General features: G+C 42.6%; 1 protein-coding gene across 1 annotated transcript in view; it reads left to right on the top strand.

Moving 5' to 3' along the window:
• WNT2 (Wnt family member 2) overlaps window positions 1-5768 on the top strand; it is a 45788-nt gene extending 40020 nt beyond the window's left edge. Inside the window, exon 5 of the mRNA XM_047848956.1 lies at window positions 3387-5768. Coding sequence (XP_047704912.1) covers window positions 3387-3616 — 230 coding nt within the window. The 3' untranslated portion in view covers window positions 3617-5768. The remainder of the gene's footprint in view (window positions 1-3386) is intronic.
• Window positions 5769-15556: the final 9788 nt, after the last annotated feature.

Here is a 15556-nt window from a genome sequence, read left to right as displayed (position 1 = left end):
TGTCTACTACTGCATAACAAACCCACAAACTTCACGGCCTAAAATAACCTTAAAGTCCCACCTTGGGCCTCATCGCTCCTTGCAGCCATGCTCTTCTGTCTGCTTTGTCACCAAGCTTCTTGAAAACTCCCCACCCCACACTCGGTGTCCATCTGCCCATTCACTCCACGATCCACCGCTCCATCGTGTCATTCTGCTGAAGCGCCTCTCAGCAGAGGACCCCAGTTATCTCCTTCATGCTGAGCCAAATGAACAACTGTCAGTCTTTTCCAACGTGACCTCCTCCCAACTCGGTGAGTCACCAAGTCCTAGTGATTCTCCCTCTTTAACCCATCTCGCATTTGTCCTACCTCTGTCCCCGGTCATTATCTCCTGCCTGGACTAATCCCACTGCATGAAGGATACCTCCCTGCTCCAAGAAGCTGTTTCAGACTTCTCATTCCCACATGTTTTCTGTGGATTAAAAATCTGGACAGACTCACCACTCACCATGGAATAAAACCCACACCGCTGCCAGACAGGAAGGCTCTAAACCTGTGCCCCAACTCCATTTCCACGCTCTTTGCTTAATTCACACCTGTGCCGAAGCCGTGCTGGCTCTGCACGGGCTCATGAGTGTGCCGCAGAGGCTGCTGGGAGGCTCTCTCCTACCTGGAATGCCTTCTGTCCCATGTTCCCTCCAGAGCTTCTACTTATCCTCCTCTACATCCTATCTCTGATGCCACCTCTTAAAACTGTGCTGTTAACAGCTCCTTTTCTGATCCTGTGTGCTATTGATATTAATAGCAATAATTATCATTATGACATGTTTGGCTCACTCCCTCTAGAACATAAGCTCCTCAGGGCAGGATCTTCATTTTGTTCCCTGATAGATCCAAGCTCCCACAGCTGTGCCTAGCACAAGGTAGACACTCCGCAAACACTTGCTAAGTGAGTAGATTGGCATTAATTGAGCACTTATTATGCCAGGTGCTTTCATGCATGATCTCATTCCCTCCTGACCACAGCCCTATGAGGAAGGAACTGTCTTTATTCCAGTTTTTCAAGGAAAGAAACGGAAGCTTGATAAGATTGCATAATTTGCCCAAGGCCACCCAGCTGATAGATGCCAAAGCTGGAACTTAAACTCTGATATGTCCCAGCTCTAAATAACCTCATTCTACCATCCTGAGCTTTGTTTACAGTGGTGCCTTGCACAAAACCCTACTGTGGGTTTTTTTTTTGTTTTTTTTTTTTTTTTTACTGCAACTCTTCAGCAAATGGAATATTTGAAGTAGTGGAGAGATCTCTTTACATATTTATCTCTTCATTATATTAGGAATTCCCAGAATATAGGAATAGGAAGTGAATTCTAATTATTTTATTTCCCCACCACCACCACCCAAAACTCTACACAGCCCACACAGTGTCTTACACGTCTGTGTTCATTAAATGTTTGCTGAATTAAATGGCGGGTGTGCTGCAAAGCAGGACTTGGCAGTGAGTCCCTTCTGCACAGGCAGTGGTTTTGAGCACTGTCCTGAATCCAGCCCCAGCTGCCGCCTCTTCTAACTCTGTGCTTCTTCAGCACGATAGAGGCTCACGGCCATCCTTGGCTGACCCCATCTTCCACCCTGACCCCGGCCCTTTGCCATCCTTCCTGTCATCATGAAATCCCCTGCCTGTCTTCCTGCTGTCAGAGGCGTGATCACGTACAGCAAGTTGTGCCCACCCCTCTCCTCTGCTCGACCCCATGCCCTGCCTGGACCTGGCTGCTTCCCAGGTCGTTTGTGACAGGCAGGGCAACATGACATTTCTGTAGATATTTGGAGCACAGCTTGGACTGTGATAAACAGAGAGAGAGTCACGAGACACTGCAAGAATTATGAAGTGGGAGGAATTCCATGTTAAATGATGGAGGAACTAAAAATGAATGAAGTCACTGTCTCATTCCAATGTACTTTTTTTTTTAATGAAGAGTTTAGCTTCTCTAGGTTTGTCAATTGTTTAGGATTGTTGATTGCAAGCAACAGAAATTGGAGTGGTTTAAGCTGAAAGGGGAAGTTTATTAAAAGAATGCAGAATCTCTAGGAACCCAAAGGTTAGAATGCAGCCAGGCTTCAGGGACAAATGGAAGCACCTCTGGAAAAATAGTCCAGGATCTGGGTAGCATCTGCTTTCCAAGTCTTGTCTTGCTGTCTGTACATCTGCCTCTTTCTTATCTCTCTGTAGACCTCCACTGGTCCACACACTTCATCATAGTACATGGCTGCCAATGGCTACTGAGTCCATATTAGGCAAGACTGCCTGCCTATCTCCAACAAACCTGCAAATCCCTGGGGAAACCTAAAAGATTTCCCCAGCACAAGTCAGGTCCCCAGCTCTGGTCTGATCACCTGCCACCAGCTGAGCCGGGTCGTGTTGTTCAACATGGCTGCCAAGTGCCCATTTCTGTGCCCAAGAAAGAAGCAGAAAGGATCATCATAGGTGGAGCAAACTACACAAATGTCCACTGCACTTTGTTCTGCTCTATTGTCCAATAATGCTCTTGTAAAAGACTTCTGGGTGCTTCTCCAGGAATAGAACAGATTAAGAGGCTTTCTATCTTTAAGAGTCTTTTTCAGAAACAAATTCATAAAGACGAATTGCCATTTAGGAAACTTCACCCTAATTAACTAAGACAACAACATTCCACTGGTAATTCCTAACAGGTCTTTATGCCAGTTTTATTCACTGAAGGCTTAGAATCCTGGCTTCAACAAGAAGCCTCACACACATCTAGATGGCCCCCTGCATGGTAGCGCAAACGGTAAACCAGACCAGGCGTTGCTCCCTCCTCAAGGTCTTACACAAATGATGCCCACACCTCCCCTTCAGCAACGAGCATTCTCTTCTCTTTCTAAAAAGGCAGTGTGGTCAGGCCTGGGTAGGCGGAATCCTCTCCCTTTGAGGGTTCCACGCCCTGACAAATGCGGAGAGCACTAACCTGGGTCACTGCTTCCTTGATGTGGTTTGAGGTCAGGAGAGAGGGAGATATGCTAGATCCTTCTTTCCATCTGATCTGGCCTTGCCCATGCAGTGACCCATCAATCCTAGGCTGGGTAAAGAGAAACTGAAAGCTTTATCCAGCTCAGAAGTGGGATCACTAGAGTTAAAGTTGCCCAAGGTAGGTCCAAAGTTTTGTGTCCATCTTTCCTGCACTTGGTCCTCTGGGCTCCACTATACATGCCACAGCTGGCCCCTGGGGAGGACAGATGCTTCCTGGGCCACAGAACAGGTGGTACACAGCCCCAGGTTGGGGTGGGGGGGCGCAGGCCCTGCTCCCGGAAGGTGGATTCTCCTCCTCCCGAGGCATATTGTATTCTGCCCACAGCTTTGCGGTGACACCTCCCTCGCTTGTCTTCCAGGCTCTCTGGGTACAGCAGGCCGTGTATGCAACCTGACTTCCCGGGGCATGGACAGCTGCGAGGTCATGTGCTGCGGGAGAGGCTATGACACCTCCCACGTCACCCGGATGACCAAGTGCGAGTGTAAGTTCCACTGGTGCTGTGCCGTGCGCTGTCAGGACTGTCTGGAGGCCCTGGACGTGCACACATGCAAGGCCCCTAAAAGCGTTGACTGGGCGGCTCCCACATGACCCCAGAGGAGGTTGCCATCACCTTCTCTCCTGCAAGGACTCCATTGGATCTGCAAGGACACTGGGCCTTTGGGTTTTCTCGGGGAGATATTTCCTAAGGCATGTGACTTTGCCTCAACAGAAGTCCTTCCTCTCCCACCCAGGGGGCCCCAGAACTGGGGCCACATGTTGCACACAAAGCATGCCTTATTCCCTCCGCCTTCGAGCATTCTGGGCCGCATCTCTTCCTGATCAGGACAGACTGCTAGGAGGGGAGGGGCCGGCCACATCACTGTCTCCACCCACCTAGACGTTTCCTCTTTCTAGAGCGGCTGGCCAGAGGGGAAAAGAGTATCCCAAAGGAGCTTTCTCTGTGTCTCCCAATAAATGATCATAGTTCAGAAATCCCATACTTCTCTCAGGAGGGTAAAGACAGCAGGACCAACTGCCACCGAATTAACTGTAAATCCTGAAAAGACCAAGCAAGGCTTTTGCCTGATCAAGTGATTTTCGCAGCCACCGCGTCCAGGGGTAATTGGTAACTGCCTGGAGAAAGATGGCTTTCAAAGAACTTCAGGTTTAAAACGCATATTTTTCAAAGCACTTATTGCCATATTAAAATTTGACGTAACAAGACGGGACTGTTGTCCTTTGGTACAGTTTTGGAATCTTCACAATAGCAAGAGCCTCAGAAAGTCATTGCTTTGCATTGACTTAATATAAAGCAACTTTATATATAAAGTCCCCTTAATATAAAGCAACTTTAGGGATCTCACTTAAGATCTGAAGGGAATTTAAAAGAAAGATTGATGATCTGGCAGTATTCTGACCTATTGGGGGAGAATGGAGGAGAATAACAGCGAGTAAAATATCAGAAAATGTGTCTGTACAGATAAGGAGAAAAAGGGGAATAAAATTTCTATCTGGTATGATGCATGTGACCCATGGAATTTTGTAGTTGAAATGGCCTTCAGAATGATAACTTTTGGGATGGCAAGACTAGGGAACCAACATGCTAACAGAGAGGTTTCCAGAGGTAAGTCATGCCTACACAGCCTGCACCGTGAGCAGATGCCCAAAAGAGGTCCGCCATTTGTGCCAAGGAGCATCAGCATATACCCATCACCCTCCAAGCACATTTTAAAGACCTGCCATATTTAATTGTGTTCATCTGAGGCTGACAAGATGTCAAGATATCATAGCCTCAAGCAAATGACACATAGCCTTGCTTATAAGGTTGGTAACCCTAGTATATTATATGGCAAACAAATCGTAATTTAGAGACTCTATTTAAGGGACCCAGCTGTAATTATGGGAACATCAGTGTGCAGATTGTGGCCGGCTTCTGTCATGATCCAAAAGATGACATCCAGGGAAAATGGAGAGGCTGCCACCCCATTTTGTATATTAAGTGAAAGAAAGGCGAAATATCTGAAGTTACTTCTCATCCGCTTGGCACAATTAGGTTCTGGTTCTAAATATGGTCTCTTTGCTGAGCTACATTTATTAACAGGATGTTCCATTCTATGCATCTGGTGTCACACTGATGTTTGCTCATTCATCCATAGCCTGGACTTCAGTTTCTCCATCCTTGCTTTGCAGCAGGACGTTTAGACTGAGGCTCACAGACATCAACCTGCTGAGGTACTTTGTCATAATTGATACTTGCCTCCTCACCCTCGTAAAAACAACAGAATTTATCTCCTTTCTCTCACTCCCTAGAGTTAGTCATCTGATTTTTCCAAAGTGGTTCTTTCCAAAGTGGTTTATTCTATGGATTCAGAGGCAGGAAGGGGGAGCATGACAGAATTGCTCAGAGCTCAGTGTGGGCCTTCAGCAGGGTGTGGGAAAGCCAGGCAGGTGGGCTGGGTCTTAGTTACACTGAAGCTGTCTGTGAATGCCTTCCTGGGGGGATGAGGGGACTTTCATGGTGGCCCCACAGCCATCAGCCCTTTTACCTGCTGGATGAATTATGAAATCATAAATCCATAGGTGTGTTGAGAAATGGAAAGGATCTAAGTAGACATCTCAGCTCCCTTCAGTTTGTATCTGGGGAAACTGAGACTGCGAGAGGTGAAGATCTCTGTGCAAATATCTGCCACTGCTCTCGAGCCCCATCACAAACAGGACCACATGTTCAGAGCAGTCAGGAAAGCCAAGCACTTTATCTAGTTTGTCTCGGAATTAATGCAAGTGGAGTCTAAATAATTTTAGCATCCAAAAGGGATGGTCATTATCTCTTTTAATTCTTGGGATGCTTTCTTTTAAAAAAATATTTTTAATGTTTATCTACTTTTTGAGGGAGGGGGAGGGGCAGAGAGAGAGAGAGATACACACACAGAATCTGAAGCAGCCTCCAGGCTTTGCACTGTCAACACAGAGTCCTGATGCGGGGCTCGAACTCACGAACAGCAAGATCATGACCTGAGCTGAAGTCAGACGCTTAACTGACTGAGCCACCCAGGCACCCCATAACCCCTAGGATATTTTTATCTGACTTTGTTTTTTTGCTGAGATGCATCCTGCTTGATAAGGAGCAAGGGAACAAGGTGTACGCATGCAGGAACCTGCATAAATTTCCCTAATCTGTAAGGGAGACCCTGGCAGCCATCTGAAATGCCAGTAGGTATCGCCATTAGGGGGGGTATAACCAGAGACTGAAAGATTTTTATCTGTTTTCAAATAGAGGAAATCTCCACTATGGAAAAAAATTAAAAACAGGTGAAGATAATTTCAAACTCATTTTCTTTAGGGCTTGGTTGAGGCTCCACAGTCCACGATTCTAAACTATACTAAAGTCTTGATTACCTGAGGCTTTTAAGGCAATGTATGGCACAAATTACCCAAAACAAAATGAGAGACTCCATTCAGATCCCCTTAAAAATTTCCTCCCAATAAAAATCTTATCACAAAACAAAGTTTTCTAGGCCCACGATGATGCCAGTTAATGTTCTGCAACATCTTTAAAAGTTCTAACAGAATAGGAGATCTTGACTAATTCAGTGGAGTTTTCTATAATAAAGATGTAATCTGCACGTGACTCTGAGTCTTAGCAAATTTGTTGTCCTCAATAAATTTGCCTCCCTAAATTGGTTTGTATTGGACTGATCTTTGTATTCTGTGAGCACCTTTGTCAAGGTGCATCTTCAAAGTATAAGAGACTTAATTAAACACTGAGAACAAACTGAGGGTTGATGGGGGGTGGGAGGGAGGGGAGGGTAGGTGATGGGTAATTGAAGAGGGCATCTTTCAATACCCCTTAGCACTTAGTGCTTTCAATACCCCCTGAGCACTTAGTGTTGTATGGAAACCAATCTGACAATAAATTTCATATATTAAAAAAAAAGGTGCAATCTAGTTACAACATCTTGGAAAGCCTCTCACGTTTAGCTCCAGCACAAAAGCCCCAAGTGCCAGGACCACACTCAGCGGTGGGTCTTTGCCCCTCCAGGACGGAGGCCCTGGCATATTACTGGACCACAGATGCTCAGAAGTGGGAGAATCATAGGGCACCCCAGAATACTGATTATATGCTCTCCCTTATATGGATGTCACCAGACTGAAAGGAACATCCCAGAAGAATCTACTAATGGCAATTTATTCTGTATGGGGCTGGATAATGGGAGAAGGATTAAGAGGGAAAGAGTCAGGCGGCTGCTATTAAGTGACAGGCTGAGTGGGCGTGGTGATGGTGAAGAGTGGCTTTTTCAGCTCTTGGGAGTAACCTCCACCCTTCCTGCTGTCGTTGCTTCCCTGTCCCCTCCCAGCACCTACTTCCCAAGGCATCAGGAGGCCCAGAAGTGCAGGGCCTCAAGCCACTGCTCACATTCTCCATACCTGTTGTGTAGCTTTGCTCAAGGCTGTCAAGGTTAATTTCAAGAGATGTTCTCAATTGTCACAGCTGTATTCTTTTTTATTGGAGTTATTACAAAGCTTGAAAAACATCAGGTCTCACATTTCTTTTTCAAAGAAAGTAGCTTTAAAGTGAGAAAATCTAGCTTCACGTTGACATTTCTCAGCTTTATTAATTTATTAAGGAATCTTACATCAGCTCTGCAAAACCTAAAGCGGGGCTCCCTTAGAAGCAGCCAACATGACTGTACACGCACTTGTCCTTGATGGCAGTTTTAAGCCAACATATTGTGATTACTTCTCATTTATTAAAGGCTGGCCTGGAGCTGGTATTGTCTCACTCAGCTGAAGAACATTCATCTCGCCTCTTGCCTGCTCTCAAAATAAAGGCTCAGAGAGGTGTCCAATAGACCAGAACCATTCTTTTGTGTCTATTTACTGTACTTCAACCCATGTTTCCTTATCTTAAGAGCAAGAAGTGTACTCTTAACAAATAAACCTCACCAGTTCCAAAGCTGGTAAATTGCTTTTGTCAGGTCTCTGCTGACCTTCTGAAAAACAATCTGCTGGTGTAAGCTGACAAAGGCCTGCTTATTTTGACCTTCTCCTTACCTAGGCAGAGAAATTTTCTGTCACTCATCCATGAGAATGTTCTTTACATTTTTCAGGGGATCAGCAAAGTGACAGGTGGTTTGCAAAGCCCAACATGATTATTATTTTTCTAAATCATAGTTGTTCCAACTCCAGTTTTTTTCCCCTGATATTCACATGATTCCTGTTTAACCAAACCTCCCACATCCATGAGCTAATAAAAGTGTCACGCAGATTGTTACAAAGAACTATTGTTATTTACAAGTCTACATTTTCTGTGAAATCAAAACATAATAAAGTGAGTTTTCAGTGTTGACTTTGTTATTTTAAATTTGTGATAGTCTTGCCAAACCCTCTGGTGAAAAGAAATCCCTGCAGGTTATGGGAATTATTCCCTTGTCTTTTCTCAGGACTACATGCAACACAAGTTGATCAAGAGGTGTCTTTCAAGTTTGTAAAGGTTTTCAGGGAGGACAATTGGCTTACCTTACTGGTAAATACTCTTGTAAGTTCATGGTTAAGACTCCCATTCCTGATTAGAAAATTATTCCACATTTTCACCCTGTGTTCTCCCATGGCTGCCACAGGAGTGCTTACCCTCTCTAGGAGTCAGCATGCTTTGGCTGTGTTTGTAACCTCATTGTCTCTCCACGGCAGCTAGACCTACCCTCCACTGACTTCTCTTAATTATTACTTTCCATGTAAATGCTTGTTTTTGGCCTACATGGTATTTTTTTCAGCTTGATTAGAAACATACAGGATCCCTTGCCCCTTTCTTGAGATCTGTGTATCCTGATTATGTGTGCTACTTATACACAAGTATCGAAAGCCCGGAAAATGTGCTACTTATACACAAGTACCGAAAGCCTGGAACATTTGCTCTTCCCCGATGAACTGTTTTGGGGTGATCTAACTAAGCAAAGTGTTGACTCTGCACCTCACCCCAAGCTGGCCCCATAGTCAGAGTCATTGTCCCTTTCAGAAACTCTCATGCTTAGATGATCTGCAGAGGAGGTGGTGATACAAGTGTCCATGTGTGTTTTCCAATGAACATCCCCCCCCCCCAATATTTTTGCCCAAACATCAATGAAGTTTCCCTATTAGCTAACCCTTTGGGTGAGAGGACTGTCCTACACATTGTAAGATCTTTAAAGCAACCCTCGTCTCTCCAGACTAGATGCCAGAGGTACTCTCCTGCTTCCCAGCTGTGACAACACAACTAACAATGTCCTCAGACACTGCTAGGTGTTCCCCGTGAGCGGATAAGGAAGCAAAGTGTAAGACAAAACCGTTCCCAGTTGAGAGCCACTGATGTAACACTTTGGGTCAAGTCCTCTATTGAAATGCAAGCCATATACATTTCTGCCATTTTCATTTAGGAACACTTCACTGGGAGTGATGGCTTAATGGGCTTAATTCTCGGTATTAATGCATGAGACTAACTGGGAAGGAATCTCTTGGAATGGATGTAGTCATAGAACCCCCTCAGCAGCATCGGGCAGAACAAGACAGGCTGAGACTTGAACTTCACTGTGTGTCCTGGGAGGGTGAGAAAGCATGAGGCTCCTGGGTTTCTGAGGATGGAAATCAAAGGAAGGATGGAAGCTTAGCAAGGAGAAACAATAATACGGTTTTAGAAGCTGAAGGCAAAAATCTTCACAGGAATGCCTCAGTTTCATGACACTCACTGGGAAAGAAACCCCCAAAATAAGGCCTGGAAGGTGGAAAAGTGAGAATGTTATAACTCTGCATAAAATAGTTGTAATTTTGAGTTTCTTAGGACAGAGAGGAGGGTGATAGTAAAGAGGGGGCACTGAAAAATGGAGAAATACTGAGCTTCAAGCGAAAGACTAGAATCTCCAGTTGAAGACCATGGTGGGTATCATTTGCGGGTTGATCACTGAGCACCTGCCCCTACACACACACAGATACAGACACACCACAAGTTGTCACTATTGCAGGTAATCCTAGCCTTGTCTGGCTGGTATTTTAGGAGCACAAAAAACTCCAAGTGCTCTCTCACATGTGCCAGCAAAGAGTGAGAAAGGGAGTTCATGCTGGATGCAACACAGGGCAGAGTGGAGAAAGAAACAGGCCTGGATGACAGACCAAGTAAAGGATAACCCCAGCTGCACAGAGGATGTGGGGCAAATGACAACTGGCTAAAAGAAGGAACTGGAAAGCTAGTCTTCTTCTACTTGACAATTTTCCATGGGCCAAACTGAATTTATGTCTTAGGCTGCCCATGGAAATAAAAACAAGACAGAAACACTTAGATGAACAAATAACTCTTCATCTGTTCCCTCATGCTATTACCTAGTTCTAGATAATACAGCATGATTAAAATCTGATCATGATCAATTTACCATTTACACTATTTTTGGACTCTTAACTTGATTTTGTAATTTCCGAGTAGTGACTGACCCTGTGAAAGCCCCTGTAATTGAATCATAGGCTCTGGATTTCCCCAGGCAGTCCACCCAATCCTATTTTAATAGCATTGCAGGCCTTCCTAAGTTCCACAGATGAGAGGAGTCATATTACTGGCCGTAAACCCAGTTCAAATAATTAAATGACGAAGATGCATCCAGTATCCAGTCAACCAGATTGCTCACATTGGTTGCTTCAGCAGAGGCTGGGGAGCTTGGCAAACCCATCTGTGAATGTTTAGGGGCTTCATGTTACAGGTGGAGGTCACACACTAGCCAAACAAATAGCAGGACATACAGAAAACGAAATCTGAATTGGAGTCTCCAAAAGTCTACCCACCCAAATAAACTTTGGCATCTGCCCCTTGATCATTATTCTCCAATAGTGATGATGACTTCGTGAAAGGCCTTGAACTCTGAGTTGTCATTGTGGATTCATGCTTAATCAAGACAAATATTCCCAGCCTAAGAGTACAACTAGAAGAAGGGAGTACTGGTTTGATTTTCTTATATATTGCTGTAACTATAAACAAGGCCTTATCTTCTCAGCAACTCTCAGGAAATAATAAGCACCAGTGTTTTGTGGGTATTTACACCAGCCCTTGGAGATTTTATTAGAATCATGATTCACAGATGAGAAATTTTCCTCTTCTACAGGGTTTAGTAACTGGAGTAAGAATTACTCAGTACACTGTACAGGCAAATGGATTTGAATCCTTCTGGCTATTAACCATTCATTCACTGGTGGTTTTCTTTCTTTCTGAACTGACCGAATGATTGGGTCAGGATGATCTTATTATCCCATTATTGTAGACATATACTTAAATGGTGTCTGAGAACTATGTTGTTCTGTCATACGGATATGAGACTTCAACAGAGCAATGAGGTTATAAGACACTTCCAAGATTCTGAGACTGAGGAATCATGGAATCACAGAATGTCACATTTGGAAGGAACAATGCCCGTAATTTATTCTAACCTCCACATTCTATTCCTGGGAAAACACGAGAAATTTCATGGTTCAGACTGTGATATAAGCAAGACACTCTGAATCATCTTTAGGGAAGAAGTGTTATTCATTCAATCAGTTTGTAGTGAGCATCTCCTGTGAGTCAACTGCTGTGCTACAGTACTGGAAATGCAGCAGTGACTAAGACAACGTGCCCCTGCTCAGAGCCTTCTGGGAGGGCTAACACAGAACACGTGTACTTCACTTCTTACCTTACAAGCACTTCCGCGTGCATTGTTGGATTTAGTCCTTACAACCACCTTTAGATATAGATATGATTAGCCTGTTTTTAAAGATGATGCAAATTTCAGAGAGATTTGGTAATCAGCCCAAGATCACAAAGACTTATAAGAGGCAGGGCCTGGACTCAAATATTTGTCTTCTAACTTTCATTCCAGTGTCCTTTCCAGTATATCAGAGGACCCTCTGATTAAAACTCAGTCAGAAGTATTCTGTCCAATGGGCTATTGAAAATGACTTGAGGGGCGCCTGGGTGGCTCAGTCGGTTAAGTGTCTGACTTTGGCTCAGGTCATGACCTGAAGGTTCATGAGTTTGAGCCCTGTATCCGGCTCTGTGCTGACAGCTCGGAGCCTGGAGCCTGCTTTGGATTCTGTGTCTCCCTCTCTATCTACCCCCACCCCCCGCTCACGCTCTGTCTCTCTCTCTCTCAAAAATAAATAAACATTGAAAGAAAATGACTTGATTGGTTCAATGACCACATTTTCCAAACAAAAATTAGGATGTGTGGACTGCAAATTTTTTTTTATGGTTTCTGGTTAAATTTATATGCAATCTGGAGAACAAATCATATGGAGATACCCATTTAAAAAAGTTCTACTAAAATGTAAGTGACTTTTAGTTCTACATTTAACAAAGCACTTTTATTTGAATTAAAATGGCTTTTGAATTCCCCTAGAAAATCAGAGATTTCTAGTCATAAAAAATCTACTTTCCTTATCATATGGAGATTCAATCCACAGTTAAAGATGGTTAAAAATATCATGGACCATTTCAAACATGGTATAAGTCATGATTTATTGAAGTTTTCCTCAACCCCCTACCTAATGCTTGATTACTCAGGTTGAATTAATATGTAAATAATTTTTAAAAATAGCTTTCACAATAGTCTTGCCCTCTTACACACTGAGGAAGAGAGACAGTTAAAAGTTCCTTAACAACAATGCCCAAGAAAAAATTTTCAAAATTGCATTAAATGTAACAATGTATTCTAAAATAATTTTAAAGGTACAAAGTACATATAAATATGATATTAGCATCTATTAGGAATAATAATATTTTCACCTTGTTTAACATAAAGTATAAGTGGTTTTTTTCTCCATAAAGCATATTGGGACAATTTGTATAATCCTAGATTATTAGATACTGTTTCTAGAAACAACAGGTGATCTTTCCTCTACCTTCTAATATAGAAACAATCCAGCAGGGCTGGGATATTACATGTTGTTGACACTGACCTCCAATTGGTTTCGAATCAACTCATCACTTAATCCAACCTTATGTTTGGGATTTTTTTCTGGTAGGGGCCACATTAGCAAAAGAAACGTCTCTTCAGAATGTAAGAGAACCAGTGACAAGTCCTTATATGAATATCTGAGGAGTGTAGGAGAGGGAGAAAGAATCTTTGTCTAAATGGAATCTCAAATGGATGGGTCGGGGGAGAGGGTGGAGCATTTGTCACAATTATTCGAAAAGTGTATGGAATAGATTTACATGCATGTTTATTCATGGTGAAAAAAAAAAACTGTCCCCAGATATGAATTTTAATTTGTGAGAAGGCTGCTAAGAAATGTGAGATCATGGAGAAGATGGTCCTTAAACTAAATAAATAAATAAATAAAATCTAGGGAGTGTAATCCCGCCTAGAATGTGATTCATTCTTTTGGAGCAATAAATAGAGTGAGATGGTGTCCAAAAGCAATTTTCCTATTTCTTGGACACGGAAGCACTTTTCCTTATAACAACTATAGCAGAATCAGATCCCCATATAGATTACATTGACAACCATGAGGGGAAACAACTCAGCCCCAAATGTTTTCCTTTCATCGACCTTGAGTTGGGCCTAAAATTCTCACCCTTACCAATGTTGCCTGGGGGTTAAGAACCTATCTTTGAAATTTTTCTTTCAAAATGTATAAATGTTATTCAGCTTTCTTCCTTAATTCAACAATTACTTATTCAACAAGTATCTGGCAAAAAATATTTTCCCCAGTGTTGGGGAAACAGTACTGAGTAAAGTAAATGAAATAAATGAGACTTCTATTTCTGGTAATATGGCAGACTAAATAAGACTTCTGATGCAAAATGCTTAGAATTTGACATAAGGTAAAAGAAGCATGCTTTAAAATATATAAGTAAATTCTCCCCATTCCAACCTTCAAATACATGATAGTTCCAGAGGCCAAAAATGAAGGGGACACTGAAAACTCAAGCATTGGTGCCCCCAGTGGAGGTTTATTAATCTCCCTCTCTAGAAGATTGGGTTTTAAATTAAAGTCCAGGGCAGGGAAGGAAACAAGATTTTGCACCTTCTTGAAGTGAGGAGTTAGAATTAGGATATGGCATCCCATCCCTTACCACATGAAGTCAGAACCTTTCAAAGGGCTATGCATTCAATAAAGCAAAAATCTGACCACCAGCACAGGGAATAGACTGGGAACTAGTTTCCTGTGTAATGGCATGAGTGTAGGAAAATAATTAATTAATTAGTTAATTAATTAAAATAAATTTATAGCCCTGACTATTTACAGCTACCAGCCTTTCTTCATTTAGTTTGATGTTAGAATGAATATAATTTGTATACTTCAGGAATTGCCTAGCCAATAAATTAGCCTAAAACAAACAAACAAAATCATTCTAGATTGAGGTGCCTAGCAGATACAAAAACAAATCATCTTTGAGGGTCACATTTTCAACCAGGCTGCAGAGAATTCTCACATATAAAACTTCACTGAATCTGAGCTGATAATTTAAAATTACAAAACATACCACAAAATAAGCCACCATGATTGAGAGTCACAGAAAAAACAAACCATACACTCAGATCTCCAAGAATATCGGATAATCAAATTATGATACACAGGCTATAAAACAAATCTGTTTAGGAATGATTTTTGAAAGAAAAATGACTAATAAATATGAATAATATACATAACACTTAAAGGAAAAGGATTAAGCTAAAAATATTTGAAAAAGAACTAAAAGGAACACCCAGTAATTAAAAATATACACTGACATATAGCTATGGCTATTAAAACAGTGATTTTCTGCCACAGCTGAGGAAGCATTCTTCAACTCTTTCCTCCTGCCTCCATCATGTATAAATCAGAGTTTCTTGAGGAGCCCTAAGAACTGTAGAAGCTCTTCAGTAAAGGTTTGAACTTTCAAATAACCAGTAGAAGACTGCAAAGCCATGAATAACACTCACAGATTGTGTGGTAATGAAAGACCCAAATACCAGACACTCTGGAAACTTTGGGCTTGTCACATATGCCATTGTGGTACAAGTATATGCAGTCATGAATGCAAGGCCACACAAGATGAATGTAAGAGTCATAGAACCAAAGAGAGTTGTCTTGAGAGAAGGTGTTTCAATACCAAGTGCACAGTTACCTATGAAAAAGACCTTTGGGGGCGCCTGGGTGGCGCAGTCCGTTGAGCGTCCGACTTCAGCCAGGTCACGATCTCGCGGTCCGTGAGTTCGAGCCCCGCGTCAGGCTCTGGGCTGATGGCTCGGAGCCTGGAGCCTGTTTCCGATTCTGTGTCTCCCTCTCTCTCTGCCCCTCCCCCGTTCATGCTCTGTCTCTCTCTGTCCCAAAAAAATAAACGTTGAAAAAAAAAAAAAAAAAAAAAAGAAAAAGACCTTTGTTAGTAGCATTAAAGATGGCCCTGAACATCATGTAAGAGATTATTTTGAGCAATATAGGAAGACTGAGGTGATTGAAATCATTACTGAATAGGATAGTAACAAGAAGAGAGGTTTTCCTTTTGTAACCTTTGGTGACCATAACTCCATGGATAAGACTATCATTCAGAAATACCATACTGTGAATAGCTATAAC

Source organism: Prionailurus viverrinus, chromosome A2 (assembly GCF_022837055.1).
Source record: "Prionailurus viverrinus isolate Anna chromosome A2, UM_Priviv_1.0, whole genome shotgun sequence".
Lineage (NCBI taxonomy): Eukaryota > Metazoa > Chordata > Mammalia > Carnivora > Felidae > Prionailurus > Prionailurus viverrinus.
This window is presented reverse-complemented; position numbering and strand designations above follow the sequence as displayed.